This window comes from Monodon monoceros, unplaced genomic scaffold (assembly GCF_005190385.1).
Source record: "Monodon monoceros isolate NGI ecotype Baffin Bay Population unplaced genomic scaffold, NGI_Narwhal_1 Super_Scaffold_18, whole genome shotgun sequence".
Classification (NCBI taxonomy): domain Eukaryota; kingdom Metazoa; phylum Chordata; class Mammalia; order Artiodactyla; family Monodontidae; genus Monodon; species Monodon monoceros.
Window position 1 is genome coordinate 106556240 of NW_021703774.1, and position 20092 is coordinate 106576331.

Genomic DNA, 20092 nt, shown 5'->3' on the forward strand with positions numbered 1-20092 from the left:
CCATTTCTATTAAATGTCCAGAACAGGCAAATCTATAGAGACAGAAAGTCAATGAATGTTATGAATGTTTGCCTAGGGCTAGGAAAGATGGGAGGAGTAGGGATGAAGGCTAAAGGGCACAGATTTCTTTCAAGAGTGATGAAATATTCTAAAATTGATTGTGGTGATGGTTACACAATTCTGTGAATATACTCAAAAGCACTGAATTGTATACTTTAGATGAATTGTGCGGTATGTGAATTATATCTCACTGAAACTGTTAGAAGAAAAAAAAAAAAAAAACCCTACCACTACTCAGGCTTAAACATTGGTTTGCAGTGGGACTTTAGCACCCATGTGATTCTAATAAGCAGCCCAGACCAAGAACCACTGATTCTAACCATGGCTCAGGGTAAGTGACTGATTTTGAGGGAGCCTATGGTGCCTCTCAGTGGTCATCCCCACCCTTCCACTCTAGACACGCGTGAGCTACTCCTTTAAAGACCCTTCCCAGAATTATGCCTGCATTGGAATCCAGCCCACCGTTTGCAGTACCACCTTCTTCCTCCTTCTGTCGCATTATTGGCCATTCCTGGTTTCCAGCATCGCCACTGTTGTGCACAATGCCTCATGCATCTCAGCAGGATGAGGCGTTCTCATTCACAAGTTTCCTTCTATGCCCTGAGGTACCAACTGACAGAACCACGAACCTATGAACTCATGTGAAGCTGTCTAGTTACCATCTCTTCATTCAGCAGAGGACAGTACATTTGCAGAAACTCACCATGGACTATGAAGTCCTCTTACTATGTTCCTGACCTTTGGCTGCCCTTATGCAGTTATGCTGTAGCTACCTTTCAGAATCCTGCTCCATCAATGACATCCCTAGGCCTGGAACAGTGGGTGCATTCCTTGGCCTTCCCCACGGCAGGATGCTCTTATAAGGCTGCCGTTCAGGGTCCGTCAAGAGCTCGAGAGCTCCCTTCCTGCCAGTCTTTGGGCGTTCTCCTTTGCATTTGGGGAGTTTTAAAATCCCATGATAAGTTTGCTGGCTTTTCTTTCTCCTACCTCAGACACAGCGAACAGACCTTGCCTTGCCCCCGGGAATGTGTGAGTATCCTCTAGCTCCTCTGAATCACTATATCCTAAAGCAATTAGCTCAGTCTACAGCTAGTAATTAAGAACACTGGCTCTGTTATCAGAGAGAACTGAGTTGGAATCCTGATTCTGCTATTTGGTAGAGGAGTGGGCTTGGGCAAAACATATTATCTAAGCCTCAGATTTCTCACCTGTAAATTGAGGATAATAAAGCCTACCTGGAAGGACTGTTACAGAGATTAAATTGTAACAGCAGAGGTGGGGTGCTTGGCTCAGAATGGGTGTGAAATAAGTTGCTGGTGATTGTTTCTTCCCAGGCAGTTGTATGACTAGGAGATCTAGCTCTTTTCTCAAGATCTCCTTGCTGGTGTATGGGACATCACCGCACCTCGATTAGATCCAAGGTAGCTCGTCCCATAAACATGCAGGGCTCTAATACCAAATGCCTGTCCTTATTCTCCAAACCAATCAGTCTTCTGGGGGAAGGCAGTGGGAATGATCCCTTCTCTCCGGTTCCCTCATCAGCCCCAGCAATGTCTCAGTCTTGGGATGCACTTGCGAATGTCCTCAGAGGATCTGCTCAGGTCCGTGCACACCACTCCATACCCTCCTGGTCCTTCCTTCTTAGGCTGTGAGCCACTCCTGGGGGCAGGACCTCCTGGAATCTTCAGAAAACTCCTGAGTTAAACCATCTAAACTCTACCGCATATCGCCTTGCCATTAAAACCCAGGAGTGTCTGGCACAGAACTGTCCAATTTTCTCCTCCAACTATTTCCAGGAAATTTATAATTCAGATTACTTGAAATAGAATTCATTGTTCAACACAGCACCTGGTGTCTGGCAGGAAGTATTGGGATAAATCATTAAACAGCAGTTAAACTTCACCTACTAAAATCCTCTGGCCCAGTTTAAATGCACCTCTTTCATGTTGTCTCATCGGTCAGAAATGGTTTGCTCTTCCCTCCCTCTGCATTCCTATAACAGCTATCTTTATGGAATGCTTATTGATTGTTCCCAGCTCATATAGCTGATAATTGGCAAATCTAGAATTCAGCTGTACTGCGTTGAATAGCATCTTGTCAAATGTCCACTGGAACCTCAGAATATGACCTTGTTTGAAAACAGTGTCTTTTTTTTTTAACATCTTTATTGGAGTATAATTGCTTTACAATGGTGTGTTAGTTTCTGCTTTATAACAAAGTGAATCAGTTATACATATACATATGTTCCCATATCTCTTCCCTCTTGCGTCTCCCTCCCTCCCACCCTCCCTATCCCACCCCTCTAGGTGGTCACAAACCACCTAGCTGATCTCCCTGTGCTATGCGGAAGGGTAAGCTGTGACAAAGTGAGAGAGTGGCATGGACATATATACACTACCAAATGAAAACAGTGTCTTTACAAAGGTAATCAAGTTAAGATCATCCTGGATTAGAGTGGGCCCTAAACCCAAAGATTACTGTCCTTATAAGAAGAAGGACATTTGGAGACAGAGACATAGGAAGAAAACAGATAAAGCCATGTCAAGATGGAGACAGAGACTGGAGTTATACGGCCACAGCCAAGAAATTCCAAGGATGGCCAGCAACCACCAGAAGCTTGGAAGAGGTCAGGAGCAAGTCTTCCCTAGGGCCTTCAGAGGGAGCTTGCATGGCCCTGCCAGTTTTGGACTTCTAGCCTCTAGAACTGTGAGAGAATAAATTTCTGTTGTTTTATGTCCCCATTTGTGGTAATTTATCATGGCCACCCTAGGAAACTAATATACCAGTCTCGGTCTGTCAGATGCCTAACATCCTCATTTGTAACCACTATGATATACTGCCTCATGTTTGTAGCACCCAAACTGTATCCTTCATAGTACGTTAATCAGATGCCTTGTATGTCACAGTAAGAGGCAGATGGTGAGCCCAGAAGTCGAGGTGGGGATGGAGGGGGTGGGGAAGAGGTAGAATTATTGCAAGGTAGAGAATGAGCAGAGCGATTTTCTTGAATATATGCCCGAACCTCATTATGTCTGATCCTGTGATTTAGCAGAGAAATGGGAAAGAGTTTGCTTATGAAAGAAGTATGATGCGCTAGAAAGCAAGCAGGACTAGGAATGGCAAGGCCCGATGCGAACTAGCTCTGTGATTAGGCACATGACCTTCAGATGTGGCTGCTTTGACACAGACTATGTGACTTGGGAACATTGAGACACGGCCTCAAAAACAAAATATTAACCTTTCAGCTTTTAAAACTTTCTAAACTTCTCACTCATTCCCACCCAACCCCTGATCCTCATTTCATAACTCCCACTTCTGACACACAGCAGACACAACTTTTTAGTTAAATAATGAATAAGGGAATGAATAAGGAAGATGGAAGAAAGCTGGAGGTGTCAGAGTGAAATGATGGTCAACAACAAGGAAAGAGTCAGATGCATTGTAAGGGTCATGAAAGAAGGTTCAAGAATCAAAGATGTCTGCCACTAATATTTGGCAGTCAAAAGCCATAATAGATGCAAATGTGGCAAAATATCAATCCTTGTTAAAATCTTGGTAATGAACACAGGGTGTTTGTAACATTATTCTTTATAGTTTAGTGTGTTTGAAACATTCTGTTTAAAAAAGAACAATAGAGGACTTCCCTGGCGTTGCAGTGGTTAAGAATCCGCCTGGGGCTTCCCTGGTGGCGCAGTGGTTGGGAGTCCGCCTGCCGATGCAGAGGACACGGGTTCGTGCCCTGGTCCGGGAAGATTCCCACATGCCGCGGAGTGGCTGGGCCCGTGAGCCATAGCCACTGAGCCTGCGCATCTGGAGCCTGTGCTCCGCAATGGGAGAGGCCACAACAGTGAGAGGCCCACATACCGCAAAAAAAAAAAAAAAAAAAAAAATAGAATCCACCTGCCAATGGAGGGGACACTGGTTCGAGCCCTGGTCCGGGAAGATCCCACGTGCCGCGGAGCAACTAAGCCCGTGCACCACAACTACTGAGCCTGCGCTCTAGAGCCCGCAAGCCACAACTACTGAGCCCGAGTGCCGCAACTACTGAAGCCCGCGGGCCTAGAGCCTGATGCTCCGCAAAGAGAAGCCACCGCAGTGAGAAGCCCGTGCACCACATCGAAGAGTAGCCCCCGCTCGCTGCAAGGAGAGAAAGCCCGCGTGCAGCAACGGAGACCCAATGCAGCCAAAAATAAATAATTTTTTTAAGATAAATAAATAATAAAAAATAACAATAGAAGAGCAACCTCATAATGTCCTATGAAAATGGGTGTAGCGAATTGGCTTCGTTCAAATCCCTTTGCTTTGATAGGTTCTGAATCCCCTTCTTCATCAGCAAAGCAGAAATGGTTGAGGCAAAACAGTTCGTCGCTGCACACGGACGGACCAACACTTTGGAGAGAACCTGTGGAAATATACCTGAAAAGACAGAGAATATTCCTTTCACTGGGCTCTGTACTCCTTCTCCTGAGAACTTATGCAAAAGAAATGATAATTCAACAGAAAAAAGGCCTGGGGAATATGGAGATGAAAAATTCACGGACAAATTTGTTATAATAATGAAAAATTGGGAATAACTTAAGGCCACCATGGGGAAGTGCTCTCCACTGCTCCCAGCCTGGTCACATCACCCTCATCTTTGCCAGGATCACTCTGGTAGCTTCCAGCTGATCTCTCTGCTTCCACCCTTACATCTACAATCTTTTCTCTACTCCGCAGCCAGAGTGATTCTTTGAAAAGGAAATGAAATCACTTCCCTACTTCTCTTCAAAATGTTCTCACCACCCTAACTGCTTCCAACCCGGCTCTAAGCCAACACCTCCCGGGGCCTGGATGATGGTGCTAGACCCTAAGTGGTCTCCCCTCTTCCATCTTCCTGCCCCTCAAGGCAACAGTGAAAGTGCTCCTTTTTCAAATCATAAACCAGATCATGTCACTCCCCTGTTCAGAACCCTCCAGTGGCTTCCCGTCTGACTCAGAGTATGCCCATATGACTCAGAGCAAAGTCAAAGTAAACTTTTACAGTGGCACACAAGGACCCCATCCCCTTCCCAGTCACACTGGATCCTTTTCATTGGCTGTTCCCTCTAATATTCTTTCTCCATATGTCTATATGGCTCATTCCCTCAATTCCTTCAAGTAGTAACTCAAATCTCCCTTTCTCAATGAGGTCTTCATTAACCACCCTACTTAAAATTTTACTAATCCAAACACCCTCATTCTATTGCCCTGTTTTACATTTTCTCTTAGTATTTATTATTTTCTAACATAATAAATAATTTACATAACATTTTTCAAATGTCTGTCTGCCCTGCTCAATATACTAGAATTTAAACTCCAGGAGGAAAGGAATTTTTATCTGTTTTGTTCACAGTTGTTTCCCCAGCACCTAGAACAGTCTCGGGCACATAGCTGATGTTCAATAAATATTTGTGAAATGAAAGAACAAATAGTTAAGTAAATTGGGTTATACCAAGAGGATGGAAGGTTAAGCAATCAGAAAAAATACTGTGTATCAATATGGAAAAAGACATGTGAGGTAATGTTAATGTTAAAAGTAGAAACCCCGTGTTGCGATAAAAAACACGTTGGTGTGGCTTTGGCAACGTTGTTCTTTTCTGGTTCTTTTGCTTTCTCTTCCCTTAAATGTTGGGGCTCCCAAGTTCGTTTTTGGTCCTCTTGTCATTTTTATCTACACTCTAGCTTCAAATACCATCTACTTTATTTCTAGTTTATTTAGCATGTTGTCCAAACAACCATCTTGAGCCCAGGGCTCTGTTTTGAGCTTTTCACCCACATTACTTTGTATACACCTCTGTTAGTAGCTAGAATACCATTCCGAGAATAGTGGTCTGTTCATCAGTCTCCCCCGATAAAATGGGAGAACTGTTACAGAATAAGATGCCTAGAACATATTAGTAAGGACTCAATAAATGTTTTAGTAATGTAAGGTGTGTACTGTGTGCCCAGTACCTCTAAGAACCTTACGTATATCATGTCATTTAATTCTCACAGCAGCCCTGTGAGAGGCATGAGGTAGACATAGCTTCATTACACGGATGAATAAATAAGGAAATGTGTTTATAATAAAGTGACCCCAAAAAATGCAGACGTTAAATTAGGTGTTAAAGTAGTGGGATCGTAGGCGGTTTTTCTCTTTCGGAAATTTCGTTAATATTGTTGATAGGCTGTATATGCGTCTTGTGTGTGTATGCACGTGTATCCGTGTGAGACCAAATAATTTTAAAACTTGAGTGGGCAAACACAGCAACAGGAAATTGTTGGGTAGGGTCTGGGAAAAGAGGAGGAACCCAAAAGTACAGACAAGCAGAGACTCGACTCCGCCTGTGAGCTGTCTGCGCAGGCGGCGACGGCCCGCAGGCAGAGCAGCGATGCACCCCACCCAGGGAAACGATTCCTTTTAGTGAGGCCAACCCGCGGCCACATGCAAATGACCTGGAGGCTGTGGGCGGAGCCACTCCTGAAAGGCTCCGGCCGGGGGGCGGGGAGAAGGTTGACCCATGGGCTGGCCCCGATTGGCTCCCACAGAGACGGGGCGGGCTCTCCCGAAGGCCCGGCCTCACAGAGGGGCGGTGCCTGGGCCTGGGCCTCTTGGAGAGGGAAGGAGCGGGAGCCCGAGCTCCGCGTCGGGAAGCTTAGGTGGGCTGAGCCCTCGGCTCCCAAAGGCAGGGCCGGAAGCGCTACAGTTTGACCCACGAGTCCATCTGTTTTCGAAGGCGTAGCCCTCTTCCTCCCGACCCTCTCCGCCTCCCCCTCTGCCCCTTCATCCGGAGGCCGAAGCCCCCAGCCTGGGCGGGGCGGCGCAGCCCGAGCTCCCGGACCCGGAAGAAGCGCCATCTCCCGCGTTCACCATGGAGCCCACTGCGCCGTCCCTCACCGAGGAGGACCTGACTGAAGTGAAGAAGGACGTGAGTAGCAAAACCTTGCCCGGGCACCGCCGAGGGCCGGGGGCGGGCGGAGCGGGGGGGGGGGCTGCATTCCTGCAGCGAGGAAACCCCGCGTCCTAGTCCGAGTCGGAATCGGAGGAGGAGCCCGCGGTCTGAGAAGCGAAACGTCCGGGCACAGCAGGACCGCGGCGAGCCCTGCATCCGAGGGACCTTGGTGGAAGTGATCTGATCCCCGCTGACCTGTTAATCCACGTTTTAAATCAATAAAAGCAGGGCTTGGGTTTCAGAAATCTTGTTCAGTGGAGCGTTTCTTTACAGTCAGCTACTTGCCCACTGCTCACCCATCCCCTGGTGATTTCACCCCAGCTGCGCTTTGGGGCTGCGTTGTTAGGGATCGACGACTCAAGTTCATCCTTGAGCCAGACTGCCTTGGCTGCTGGCTCAACCTGGAGCAAAAGCTGGACCAGATAAAGCATCCCAAGCAGTGGATCAAATACGTGAAACTTGCAAAGGGGGTTGGGGGAAGCTGGACTGTTGAAAGCACAACCCGGAATTCCCCTAGTAAGCAAACGCCCACGTATTTAAATTGAAGGGGCGCGGAGGGGGCGGGGGATGAATACATGAAGCGGAGAATTAATTTACAGGTAAACGTTGGAGATATTCAGCAGCTAAATTATGCTCTTCTGCTTGGATGCTGAAGTGCACAAATCTTAGTATTTATTCGTAAAGAATGACTTTGTTGAGGTCTGACTTGTTTCTCTTTTCCTTTGCTTTTAGTTAACCTGTTTTGCCATGTGAGACTTATATGAGTACCATTAAAATACTTTATATTAATTCAAATTCAAAACAATATGAACATGAATTGTGTTCTGGCTTAACACTGCAGTACTTATACAAAATCATCTTTGTGAATTGGACAGGACAGCAGCTTTTTAAATGTTTGTGTGCTTCCTTTTACCCTCACCTGTAAGGTTTATTACACTGTACTCATAATTACAGTTGGTATGACTCATTAGCAAGAGGAGACTGGTTATGACTGTGCCTTAGTTTCCTCCTTCAACAGATAATTGTGGAGTACTTATATGGAAAGTACTGTCCTTGGGCCTGGAAAGATATAAAAAAATGACAGGTCCCTGCTTTACATTCTAGTTGAGTTAAGACTGGGACATTGATAACTAATAAAGAATAAATGAGTATTGTGTTTTTCAAGATTTGTGCCAGTAAAAACATGAACTTCAAGAGCTAGGCCTACTGTATTCCAGATACTCTGTCACACAATTTACAATGTTCTCATTTAATCTGTACAACAACCTCTAAGGCAGATAATTGTCTTTCCCATTTTATAGTTGATAAAACAGGTAGTGAGAGGTTACAAGTGGGAGGATATAAAGCCTGTACATAAACACAGATGTGAAGGGTGGCTTCTAGGTCTTTTTTTTTTTTCCATCAGTTCATTGATATTATCCATCTCCATGATTTCAATTTACAGCTATATAAGAAATCCATAACCTTGGGGAATCATGGACACGTTTCAGGACATCTGTGAAAAAAAATACGTGCACATTTTCTTCTTAGAAATTTTTTTCGTGATGTTTTCAGAATCGTTTATGACCTTAGGAGTTTTAAAATTATAATCCACATATTTGGACTTCCTTCTTTCTCAACTCTAAGTGCTTATTTCCAAATATCTACTGGAAATCCACTTTTATATCCTTCAGATTCCTCACTTTGTCTAAAATTGAACTTTTTATCATCCTTCCCCCAAAGCCACTTGCTGTTTCTGCTGTATTCTCTGCCGTGATGAATCCATGGGGATTGGCTGCTGATACCAAAATTCATCGATGCGGGTCTTCCCTGGTGGCGCAGTGGTTGAGAGTCTGCCTGCCGATGCAGGGAACACGGGTTCGTGTCCCGGTCCGGGAGGATCCCACATGCCACGGAGCGGCTGGGCCCGTGAGCCATGGCCACTGGGCCAGTGCGTCCGGAGCCTGTGCTCCGCAATGGGAGAAGCCGCAACAGTGAGAGGCCCGCGTACCGCAAAAAAAAAAGAAATTCATGAATGCTCAAGTCCCTTTTATAAAATGGCGTAGTATTTGCATGTAACCTACACACATCTGCCCATATACTTTGAATTATCTCTAGATTACTTATAACACCTAGTACAATGTGAATACTGTGTAAATAGTTGTAAATACAATGTAAATGCTATGTAAATAGTTGACCCACACAGCAAATTCAAGTTTTGCTTTTTGGAACTTTATGGAATTTTTTTTTTAATTTATTTATTTTATTTATTTTTGGTTGTGTTGGGTCTTCGTTGCTACACGCGGGCTTTCTCTAGTTGCGGCAAGCGGGGGCTACTCTTCGTTGCAGTGCGCGGGCTTCTCACACAGTAGCTTCTCTTGTCGCGGAGCACGGGCTCTAGGCGTGCGGGCTTCAGTAGTTGTGACACGTGGGCTCTAGAGCGCAGGCTCAGTAGTTGTGGCGCACAGGCTTAGTTGCTCTGCGGCATGTGGGATCTTCCCGGGCCAGGGCTCGAACCCGTGTCCCCTGCTTTGGCAGGAGGATTCTTAATCACTGTGCCACCAGGGGAGCCCTTGGAATTTTTTTTTCCAAATATTTTCCATTCACTATTGGTTGAATCCGAGGGTGCGGAACCTGCAGATACAGAGGACCGACTGTACCACCACTTATCCACATGGAAACTTCCACTTCTTTTTTTTTTTTTTTTCAGGCTCCCACTTCTTCACTATACTCCTTCTCCCTGTGTGCTCCATCTAGTTGTTTACCTCTCTTTTGTTGAATTTAGTTCAGTTTCATAAATATGGACTACACACTGTGAGACTGATACTGCCATTGATTCTAACAGTTCAGAAATTAAAAACTAACACACAATCTTAGTTTGAGAAGAGCTCAACTTCTTGGGGGGTGGGGGGGACATGTAAAATGACAATTGCAAATCACAGAATAAGTGCAATGAATTTTACATTCATCCAAAACATTATCTACTTAGCACTCTGCTAAATGCAGGATATACAGAGTTGAACAGAATGTACCTGGTTCTTGCCTGCTTTTAACATGTGGGTTCTTAAGGTTGAAAACAAATAAATGTATAATTCCAAATTATGGTAAGTACTATGAAGGAGACAAACAGGTGTTGAGCCAATAACAAGGTAAGAGGGGAAATCTACTTGAGATAGGATGGTCAGGGAAGGTTATTAACATTTTTTAAACTGGTTCCTGAAGGCTATGACAGAACTGGAGAAGAGCATTCTAGGCAGAATAGAATTTTCAAAGGATGTAAGGCAGGCAAGATCTTGGGGAAATTGGAAAAAGGCAGAGAGTGCCTAGAGGTGAAGTTAGGATGGTGGGCTAGTGCCAGATTATGAAGGGTCTTACAGATGGTAGTAAAGTGGGATTTTTTTTCCCAAGTGTAGTAGAGACCTATTGAAGAATTATATTTTTAAAAATCCCTCTGCCTAATGTATGGACTGGAGCGAGCAAAAGGGAGAAGAGAGAAACTAGTGAGGAGATCCTTGGAATTTACGTAGTTGAGAGATGATGGTGATTCGGATCAGGGTACAGGCAGTGGAGATGGATGGAACAGGAAAATTCCAGATGCATATTTTAAACAGTAATGATAGGACTTGGTGATGGTTTGAATGTGGGAGTTGAGGAAGAGAGTGGAATCAGATTAGTAAGTGGAAATGTCAAATCAGCAATTAGACCTATCAGTTTGAAGATCAAAAGAGAGATCTGAGCTAGAAATAAAAGTGTGGGATTAAGTGAGTTTACCTGGGGAACTTGAGAGCTAGAAGGGAAAGGGAGACCATAGAAAAGTTTTAAAAAGTAAGAAGTTATGGCCGCAGAGATGGGAAGAAAGCCAGGAGAGTGTGGTATTCATATAAGACAAGAAAAGAGTATTTCAGGAAGGGAGTGATCAACTGTGTTCACGCTGCTGAGAAGTGAGATGAAGACTGAAAATTATCAGATTTAGTGATAAGGAGACCCTTGGTGACTTTGAGAAGAGTAGTGGCACAGAGTGAAAATGTCTGGGAGTGAGTTGGGAGATATAAGTGGAGTCCTGTTGTATAGAAAAGTGAAGTGCATACACTGGGTGCTGTAAAGGCAGGAGAGGAGTACTCATTTGGGGGAGTTTAAGTAAAGTTACCTGAAGGAGATGACCACTGTCCTGAATTTTAAAAGATGAATAGGGATATGGGAAAAGAAAACAAGGCAAAGGTAACGACTTAAAGAAATGTAGTGGAAAACAGCAGTTTTAGGAAGAACATAAAGTTCCAGAACATAGAGTAAGCTGGAGAGGTAGGCAGGATCCATACTATGAAGCACCTGCCTGCCATCATCAAGTAGCTGTGATTTATTGAATACCTACTGTGTCAAGCCTTCATATGCACTGTCCCATTTAGTCCTCCTACAGGTCCTGCTAGGTATTTATTATTTTTTTACCAATAAGGGACCTGAGGCTTAGAGAGGTTAAGTAACTTCCTCCACCTCTCACAGGAATATGTGGCAGATTCAGGATTTGAACTGAGGTTGGTCTGAGTCCAGAGCCATGCTCTTCACTTCTCTGCTATTCTGCTATGGTTGAGAAACTTTATCCTTTAAGTCGAGGTGGAACACAAGTGTTTTAAATTTTTTAAAAATTAACTAACAACATTTCAATATTGGTAGAATTCATGTAACACTCCAGATTTCCATTTTTTCTTGAAAAATTACAAGGTCTGATAGATGTGTGAAGGAAGAAGTTGAGCGGGGTGGGGAGAGAAGGAAGAAGTACAGCTAGGTGTCTTGTTAATAGTCGATGCAAGATATATAGGGACCCGAACTAGGACAATGCTAATAATAGGGATGGAGTGAAGGGGCAGCTTAGATAAATATTGGGGTAGATTGGCAGGACTTGGTGGGTGGGTGATCTGATCGAATGTGCCAAGTGAGTGAAAGAGAGGAAAAGTCAAGGGTGAGTTGTAGGTTTATAGCATGGTTGGATGGATGGTGGTACTCGCAGGTGAGCTGAGAATGTCAGAGGAAAACGATAGGGGAAGATAACAAAATTGGTTTTGGACATGTTGAATTTTAAGTACCATTGGGATCTCTAGGTGGAGAAAGTCTTGATCACATAGGAAAATTTAGAAATCATCAACGTGTGGTAGAAATGACAACAAATGAGGTTTTCCAAGGAGTTCATCTTTTAAATCTATTTTTCTCTCTCCTCATCCCCACAGCTTAAATTCGTGCACTCAGCTTATCATATGTAAGATATTGCAGCAATCTTCTAATTGCTCTCCTTTGACCCCAATTTTTGCTTTCCCCCAACCCTCTGTAAAAGTTTTCTTATTGCCTCTTATTTATAAACCTTTGATGAGGTTTTGACTATAGGGAAATGTAATTTCCCTCATTGCCTACCTTTCATGCCTCTAGGTCAGGTGTAGTCTCTGTAAATTTCCCAGGTCCTGGAGGCAGAGTTGGTTGCTTCCCCAGTACTTGACCTATATCTTTTTTTCCAGGTCATAGTCCATTGTCTCATAATTTTTAGCTTGAGTTGATAATGTATTCTTCAACTAGACCATGTGCCCTTTGCATGCAGGTTTCAAGTCTTGTTCATCTTTGCATATCCACTGCTCAGCTCTTGGCATATTTGGCATTTAGATATGTGAAATGTTTCTCGTGGGAATTCAGTGGACTGAGAACTGTAGGAACCATTCACCTAACCTACTTTTCTGCCACCATATACTCTCATATACTTTGAAGATTTTCCATTGTCTTTAGTTCATCATTGTCAGTGTGAATCAAGTTAGTCATCATTGTCATCATCACTAACATTTACTCATCACTTACTATGTACTAGGCACTTTCTCAAGTGCTTTACGTGTGTTAATTTATTTCTCGTAACACTCAGATGAGGAAACTGAGGCACAGAGGAGTTAAGTTACCCAAGATTGCATATTTAGTAAATGGAGGAGCTATAATATAGTCACTCACATCAAATTGTTAATACCATTTATTAGGACCCACATTGATTTTTGACTGATTAAGCCTCATTAGGCACTTCTCAGGTCTAGGCCTGTGTATGTGATTTCTTTTTATTTCTTTAATTTTTTTCCAATATCCACTACTCCTTTAGGTTTCTTTCCCCCCATACCTTTCTACCTTCCTTCTACCAAGGCTGAGTTAGACTACAGTCTTGCCAACTGACTCCAAAGATAGACCCAGTATGGTCCCTTTTGTTTTAGGTTCTTTCTTTTTCTTTCTCTCCCTCTGTGTGTGTGTGTGTGTGTGTGTGTGGTTTCACTCTAGAAAGATGGAAAATTAATAACATGAGAAAGTTATAAATTGTGAGTTATCCTCTCTGGTCCTGACTAATCCTGGATTCCTTGCTAAATGGAAACTAAAATGTACAGTAACCTCTGCTCTCAACTTTACCTCTGAAAGCCCTCAGCAGACCTCCCTATTTCCACAGACCCAAGCCCCCTAGATTAGACTGGCCCCCTCCTCACAACAGTTTGGTCTTGGTTTATAGATATGAAGATGAGATCAGAGCAGTGAGGAAGCAGTGAGGAATATCTAGTCAGGGACCTACTTCTGTCTAACCGGACCTTCATTTTAATAGCATGCCTTTAGTAGGGCTGAGCCTCCTGACTTCAGGATGTTTTCTCTCACCAGTCAGATTCCTAACTAATCAGTCACCTTTGTGATTTCCTTAGGTGTTAAAAAAAAAAAAAATACATTGAGGCATTTTTTATATCTTTTAGGCTTTAGAAAATTTGCGTGTATACCTGTGTGAAAAAATCATAGCTGAGAGACATTTTGATCATCTACGTGCAAAAAAAATACTCAGTAGAGAAGACACTGAAGAAATTTCTTGCCGAACATCAAGTAGAAAAAGGGCTGGAAAATTGTTAGACTACTTACAAGAAAACCCCAAAGGACTAGATACCCTGGTTGAATCTATTCGGCGAGAAAAAACACAGAACTTCCTGATACAGAAGATTACAGATGAAGTGCTAAAACTTAGAAATATAAAACTAGAACATCTGAAAGGTAAGATATCTTAGTTATCCAAAAGTTCATTTAAATGTAACAATGCTTTTATAAGTAGAATGCAAAACAAAACAAAAACCTAGAAGTGATCATTTTGCTTTTATTCAAAAAGTTCAACCTTCAGAATTACATTCAATTTGCATTTTTTTACCTTATTTGATGTCATTACATTGCAAAAGTGAAATATCACTCAGTGTTCTGTATTTATATTCGTTTAACAACACATTTATAGAAAACAACTACAATGGAATCCCAGTATACACAGGAGTTTGTTTCTAAAGTCATCAGAATGCAAGATTAATCTGTTCAAAAGTAACCCCTGAAAATGCATATCACGCATAAAGAACAGTATATAGGTAAAGTATTTTACCTTTGATAAACTCTGATAGTTTTTCTCCCACCAGTTGATTACATGATGGAGTAGTTGGCTTATGTTGGTAAGAATCATCGTGTATAAGTTATATATAACTTTAAACACTAAAATCACACTCAGTGTTGCAAAATTAGAGAGGCATAAAACTGAGATTGATTAAGGGAGTAGCAGATTTACCTCTTCCGTTTTACCCTCACCCCAGAGCACACACTCACTAAATTGGAATGCTGTGCAGAATTGTTTGCACGATTTAAATCCCCCTCTCCCTCCAAACCCCCATCTTTCTCTGTCTCTCTCTACAGAGCACTTAAGATAAATGTGCATGCGATACAGCTCTATTCCAGCTGTTCTAGGCAAGGGAAACAGAAATTAGTAATTTAGGGCTTTTCCCTTAAGGAACCCAGTCTATAAATCCATGTTGGAACACAGATGAAGTTTCCCCTTGAGCCATATTTAAGAAGATAGTTTCTCTTTCATGGGACAGAAATGCTGACTGTATTGTGAAGTTGAAAAACTAGTGGAAAAAATTGACATACAAATGTACTTTACAGACTCTGCAGGTTTTACATAAAATCTGTCAACTCAGGAAGTTCTGTGCCTGTAGACCATTGGGTTGAATATTTGCTGAGCTTAAAAGAGAGATAAATTGTATTTGTGTTTATTCTTTCCACACTGAGGCTAATTGTTGGCTATACCCTTTGGATATGATAGAATTCTTTGTTCAGAACAACCTCTGTCATTTAAGTAAACTGTTAGGTTGAGAACCAGGACATTCTCTATTTAATGTGAAGAGGAGACCTGGGTTCTAGCTGTCCCCCTTGCATGAAGTAGTCCTGGAATGTTGGGCATGACTTCACTGTTCCAGGCCTCTGTCTTCTCGTCTCTAATAGTGAGAGGCTATCCCGATGACCTGTAGAATCCCTTCCACTTGTAACACCCCATGATTCAAGAATTGGAAGTAAGAGAAATGGAAATAAAAACAAAAATAAACAAATGGGACCTAATGAAACTTCAAATCTTTTGCACAGCAAAGGAAACCATAAACAAGACCAAAAGACAACCCTCAGAATGGGAGAAAATATTTGCAAATGAAGCAACTGACAAAGGATTAATCTCCAAAATTTATAAGCAGCTCAAACAACCCAATCCAAAAATGGGCAGAAGACCTAAATAGACATTTCTCCAAAGAAGATACACAGTTTGCCAACAAACACATGAAAGAATGCTCAACATCATTAATCATTAGAGGAATGCAAATCAAAACTACAATGAGATATCACCTCACACCAGTCAGAATGGCCATCATCAAAAAATCTAGAAACAATAAATGCTGAAGAGGGTGTGGAGAAAAGGGAACCCTCTTCCACTGCTGGTGGGAATGTGAATTGGTACAGCCACTATGGAGGACAGTATGGAGGTGCCTTAAAAAACTACAAATAGAGCTACCATATGACCCAGGAATCCCACTACTGGGCATATACCCTGAGAAAACCATAATTCAAAAAGAGTCATGTACCAAAATGTTCTTTGCAGCTCTATTTACAATAGCCTGGAGATGGAAACAACCTAAGTGTCCATCATCAGATGAATGGATAAAGATGTGGCACATATATACAATGGAATATTACTCAGCCATAAAAAGAAACGAAATTGAGCTATTTGTAATGAGGTGGATGGACCTAGAGTCTGTCATACAGAGTGAAGTAAGTCAGAAAGAGAAAGACAAATAACGTGTGCTAACACATATATATGGAATTTAAGAAAAAAAAAATGTCATGAAGAACCTAGGGGTAAGACAGGAATAAAGACACAGAGCTACTAGAGAATGGACTTGAGGATATGGGGAGTGGGAAGGGTAAGCTGTGACAAAGCGAGAGAGAGGCATGGACATATATACACTACCAAACGTAAAATAGATAGCTAGTGGAAAGCAGCTGCATAGCACAGGGAGATCAGCTTGGTGCTTTGTGACCACCTAGAGGGGTGGGATAGGGAGGGTGGGATAGGGAGGGTGGGAGGGAGGGAGACACAAGAGGGAAGAGATATGGGAACATATGTATAACTGATTCACTTTGTTATAAAGCAGAAACTAACACACGATTGTAAACCAATTATACTCCAATAAAGATGTAAAAAAATTTTTTTAATAAAAAATAAATAAAAAATAAAAAAAGAATTGGAAGTAATTAACTCATAGAATTTTAGCATATACCCAGTTTAAAATTGGGATAAATTTTTTTTTTGTGTGTGTTGGAGTGCTAAAGAATATTTTTTAGTTGTGAAAGCTATTTCTTATTTTATGAATAATTTTAGGGGCTACTTTATTTTTTCTAGGTCCTTCAATGGTTAAGTATAAATACACAGATTGAATGTGAATTGTAGCATGTCATCTAGCTTCCTTGAGATTATTCCTATATCTAGAAAATGTAAATAATAGTATGCTTCATGATTGTCAGGAAAAGCAGATAAAATGTGAAATGGATTATGACAATTTATAAACTGCTATTTAAATTTGTGTAATCTTTAAAAAGTTCGAAGATGGGTGTGGACTCAGTTTTCTAGTTACTTTTCATTTACATCTGAATAATTTTATTGTAGGACTGAAATGTAGCAGCTGTGAGCCTTTTCCAGATGGAGCCACAAACAACCTCTCTAGATCAAATTCAGATGACAGTAATTTCTCTGAAAAACTGAGAGCATCCACCGTCATATACCATCCAGAAGGAGAATCCAGCACAGCCCCCTTTTTTTCTACTGATTCTTCTCTGAATTTGCCTGTTCTAGAAGTAGGCAGAACTGAAAACCCCACCTTCTCTTCAACTACGCTTCCTAGACCTGGGGACCCTGGGGCTCCTCCTTTGCCACCAGAGCTGCAGTTAGAAGAAGAAGGAACTTGTGGAAACTCTAGTGAGATGTTTCTTCCCTTAAGATCACGTGCTCTTTTGCGGCAATGACAGTTTACTGCATTTTAATTTTTTTAATGATGACAAAAAATATTTGAAAGGATATGAATCATCTTATAAAATTGGTATAATGACTTATTAACATTTGATACATGTCTTATAATGCAACGTAAACATACTTTGTAAATAGAATTTTTTAGAATAAAAAGTATACTTGTAGATAGCTAAAGTAAGTCTTGTTGATCATGTACTCTTCAGTATTTTCTCTTCTTTTTTGAGGTAATTTAGTGTTTTCACTTTTTTTTATGTTTTAAGACTAATTTTAATAGAGAACATTTCTCTATTTGAGAATAGAGTCTTAGGCTGGGAACAATGTTTCTTCTCTGTGCATTTGTGCTAGTAAGTTTCACAGTCTAATAGTCCTTTCCAACCATTCAACAGTACATTTTCAGAATTAAGCTGTTCCTATTCGTAATAAAGCCAAGCACTGCTGGGAAAACTGCCAGCTACAGAAAAGAATCTTTTTCCCACTCAATTGGGCTTACAGGCACTTAGTCCCCTTCTGATTCAGAGAAATATCTAATGGAGTTTGAGCCACCTACGGTGCCAATTTGCCAAAATACATTTCTTATTAATCTTACTAATTAATACTACTTTCTTAAGATTTTCACACTCTTTGCTTTATCATTTTCATTCCTAAAGAAAAATCTTGGCATAAACTTCAGTTATTACATATAATTTAATGAGATTTTAAAAATACTTTTTCTGTACTTTTTGTTCCCTTTTAATGAGGACCACTGTACAGTTGAAATAATTAGAACAAAATGGTTTTTATGTGTGTATATGTGACAATTCTGTTTTTAGTACTATTTGGAACAAGCGGGCCATTAGCTAGATATGTCTTTTTGTTCTATGACAAAGTTTGACTAATTTTACAAATTTATAAATCTTGTTTCATTGTTTTCATTAAAGTATATCTATTTCTAGATATCTGTCTCATATATATTTCCACTACTTGCAAAAAGCAGAGATGGAAATATGCTATTAAGAATAAATGTTTTTAAGTTGTAGTGCTGTGTTTTGGAAGTTTCAGATTTTTCAATAGGAAATAAATACCTAAAACTTTTTTTATATGCACCGATTTTAATAGGAAACATTAATTCAGGTTGTAAGATGGAGTTGCACTTCTGGATGGACTGATGAAATTATCAATCATGAAGAAGACTGGCATATTGACTTTAAAAAAATTTTAAAGACTGGGTGATTTTTGTAGTATAAACATTTTCTAATGATTATGGAGAAATATGTTTCACCTCCAGGGTAGCATGACAAAATAGTGGCAATTAAAAAAAAAAAATAGTGGTATAATACTTAAACCTTTTTCAAAAGCAGAAGCAAGCTTTCATTTCATTAATTAAAATAAAATTTGATACGCAGTTTTTTAAAAATTTAAATAGGATTTATTTGGAATCAAAGATCATAATTTAGATATGGTGTAGCACCTATATTTATAGTTTTCTTTCAGACTGTTGACTAACTACGTAGACAATAAAATTAAGGTTTTAACAAACTTAGGCTTTTGGTTTTCTGAATCCTATGAAATCAGTTTATTTTTCATTTAAACACTGAAAACCAGCTGTTGCCAAAAATGTATAAATTTGAATGATACTGTGACATGACAGTGCAATTGGTTATTGGGTTGATTAATGCAGCAGTGAAAATTATCACTTAATATAAAAACAACACCTTCGAGCTCACTTTTTTAAATTGCTTTTTAAAAAATTGAGACTTTATTTTTTAGAGCAGTTCTAGGTTTACAGAAAACTTGAGCAGAAAGTACAGAGTTCCCATATACCCCCTGTTTCCTATATTAACATCTCACATTAGTGCATTTATTAGAATTGATGAACCAGTCTTGATACATTATTATTAACTAAAGTTAATAGTTTACATTAGGAGTCATTCTTTGTGTTATACAGTTCTATAAGTTTTGACAAATGCATAGTGACATGCATCCACCATTATATTATCACACAGAATAGTTTCACTTCCCCAAAAATCCCGTGTTCCACTTATTCATCCCTTCCTCTTCCCCCCAGCCCCACCCCTTCCCATCCAGCCCTGGCAACCACTGATCTGTTTATTCTCTCTATTGCTCTGTCTTTTCCAGAATGTCATATATTGAATGGTTGGAATCGTACAATATGTAGCTTTTTCAGACTGGCTTCTTTCACTTAGCAATATGCATTTACATTTCATGCATGTCTTTTCATGGTCACTTTTTCAAGAGCTAATTCCATCTTTGGTCAGCATGTCATTCCTAGTGCAAGGGCAAACACTGGCAAATTTGGAACTTACCAGGATATTGGCAGGTTTTTTGCTTTCAATTTTTTTTGTTGTTGTTTCAAATTTTTTTATTTTGTTTGGGAGGTTTTTGGTTTCTTTTGATAAACATTTTTTTTTTTCGGCCATACCACTTGGCATGTGGGATCTTACTTCCCTGACCAGGGATAGAACCTGTGCCCCCTGCAGTGGAAGCACTGGAGGTGCGGAGTCTTAACCACTGGACTACCCGGGAAGTCCCTTGATAAACATTTTCTAAAATTTAATTTAGTTTAATGATTAGTACTTTTGTGGTTAGTGATTTTTGTCTCCTGTTTAAAAAATCTTTGCCTATCCTAGTGCTGTGATGATAATCCCCTATGTTTTCCTCTGGAAACTTAGTTGTTTTCATTTCACAATTAGCTCTATGATCCATTACAAAGTAATTTTGTGTACAGTATAAAGTAGAA

At 40.9% G+C, this 20092-nt stretch overlaps 1 protein-coding gene across 1 annotated transcript; it reads left to right on the plus strand.

Moving 5' to 3' along the window:
- Window positions 1–6651: 6651 nt before the first annotated feature.
- On the plus strand, window positions 6652–18688 carry BCL10 (BCL10 immune signaling adaptor). The gene is made up of 3 exons (XM_029229878.1): window positions 6652–6986; window positions 13736–14024; window positions 16996–18688. The coding sequence occupies exons 1-3, from the start codon at window positions 6930–6932 to the stop codon at window positions 17349–17351; spliced, it is 702 nt and encodes a 233-aa protein (XP_029085711.1). The 5' UTR covers window positions 6652–6929; the 3' UTR covers window positions 17352–18688.
- Window positions 18689–20092: the final 1404 nt, after the last annotated feature.

What these genes read in the sequence shown, in the direction of transcription:
- BCL10 (XM_029229878.1), top strand. Translation starts at nt 6,930, where the DNA reads ATGGAGCCCACTGCGCCGTCCCTCACCGAGGAGGACCTGACTGAAGTG. An exon ending in TGACTGAAGTGAAGAAGGAC is followed by an intron (nt 6,987 to 13,735) that starts GTGAGTAGCAAA and finishes TATATCTTTTAG; the next exon opens with GCTTTAGAAAATTTGCGTGT. An exon ending in AAAACTAGAACATCTGAAAG is followed by an intron (nt 14,025 to 16,995) that starts GTAAGATATCTT and finishes ATTTTATTGTAG; the next exon opens with GACTGAAATGTAGCAGCTGT.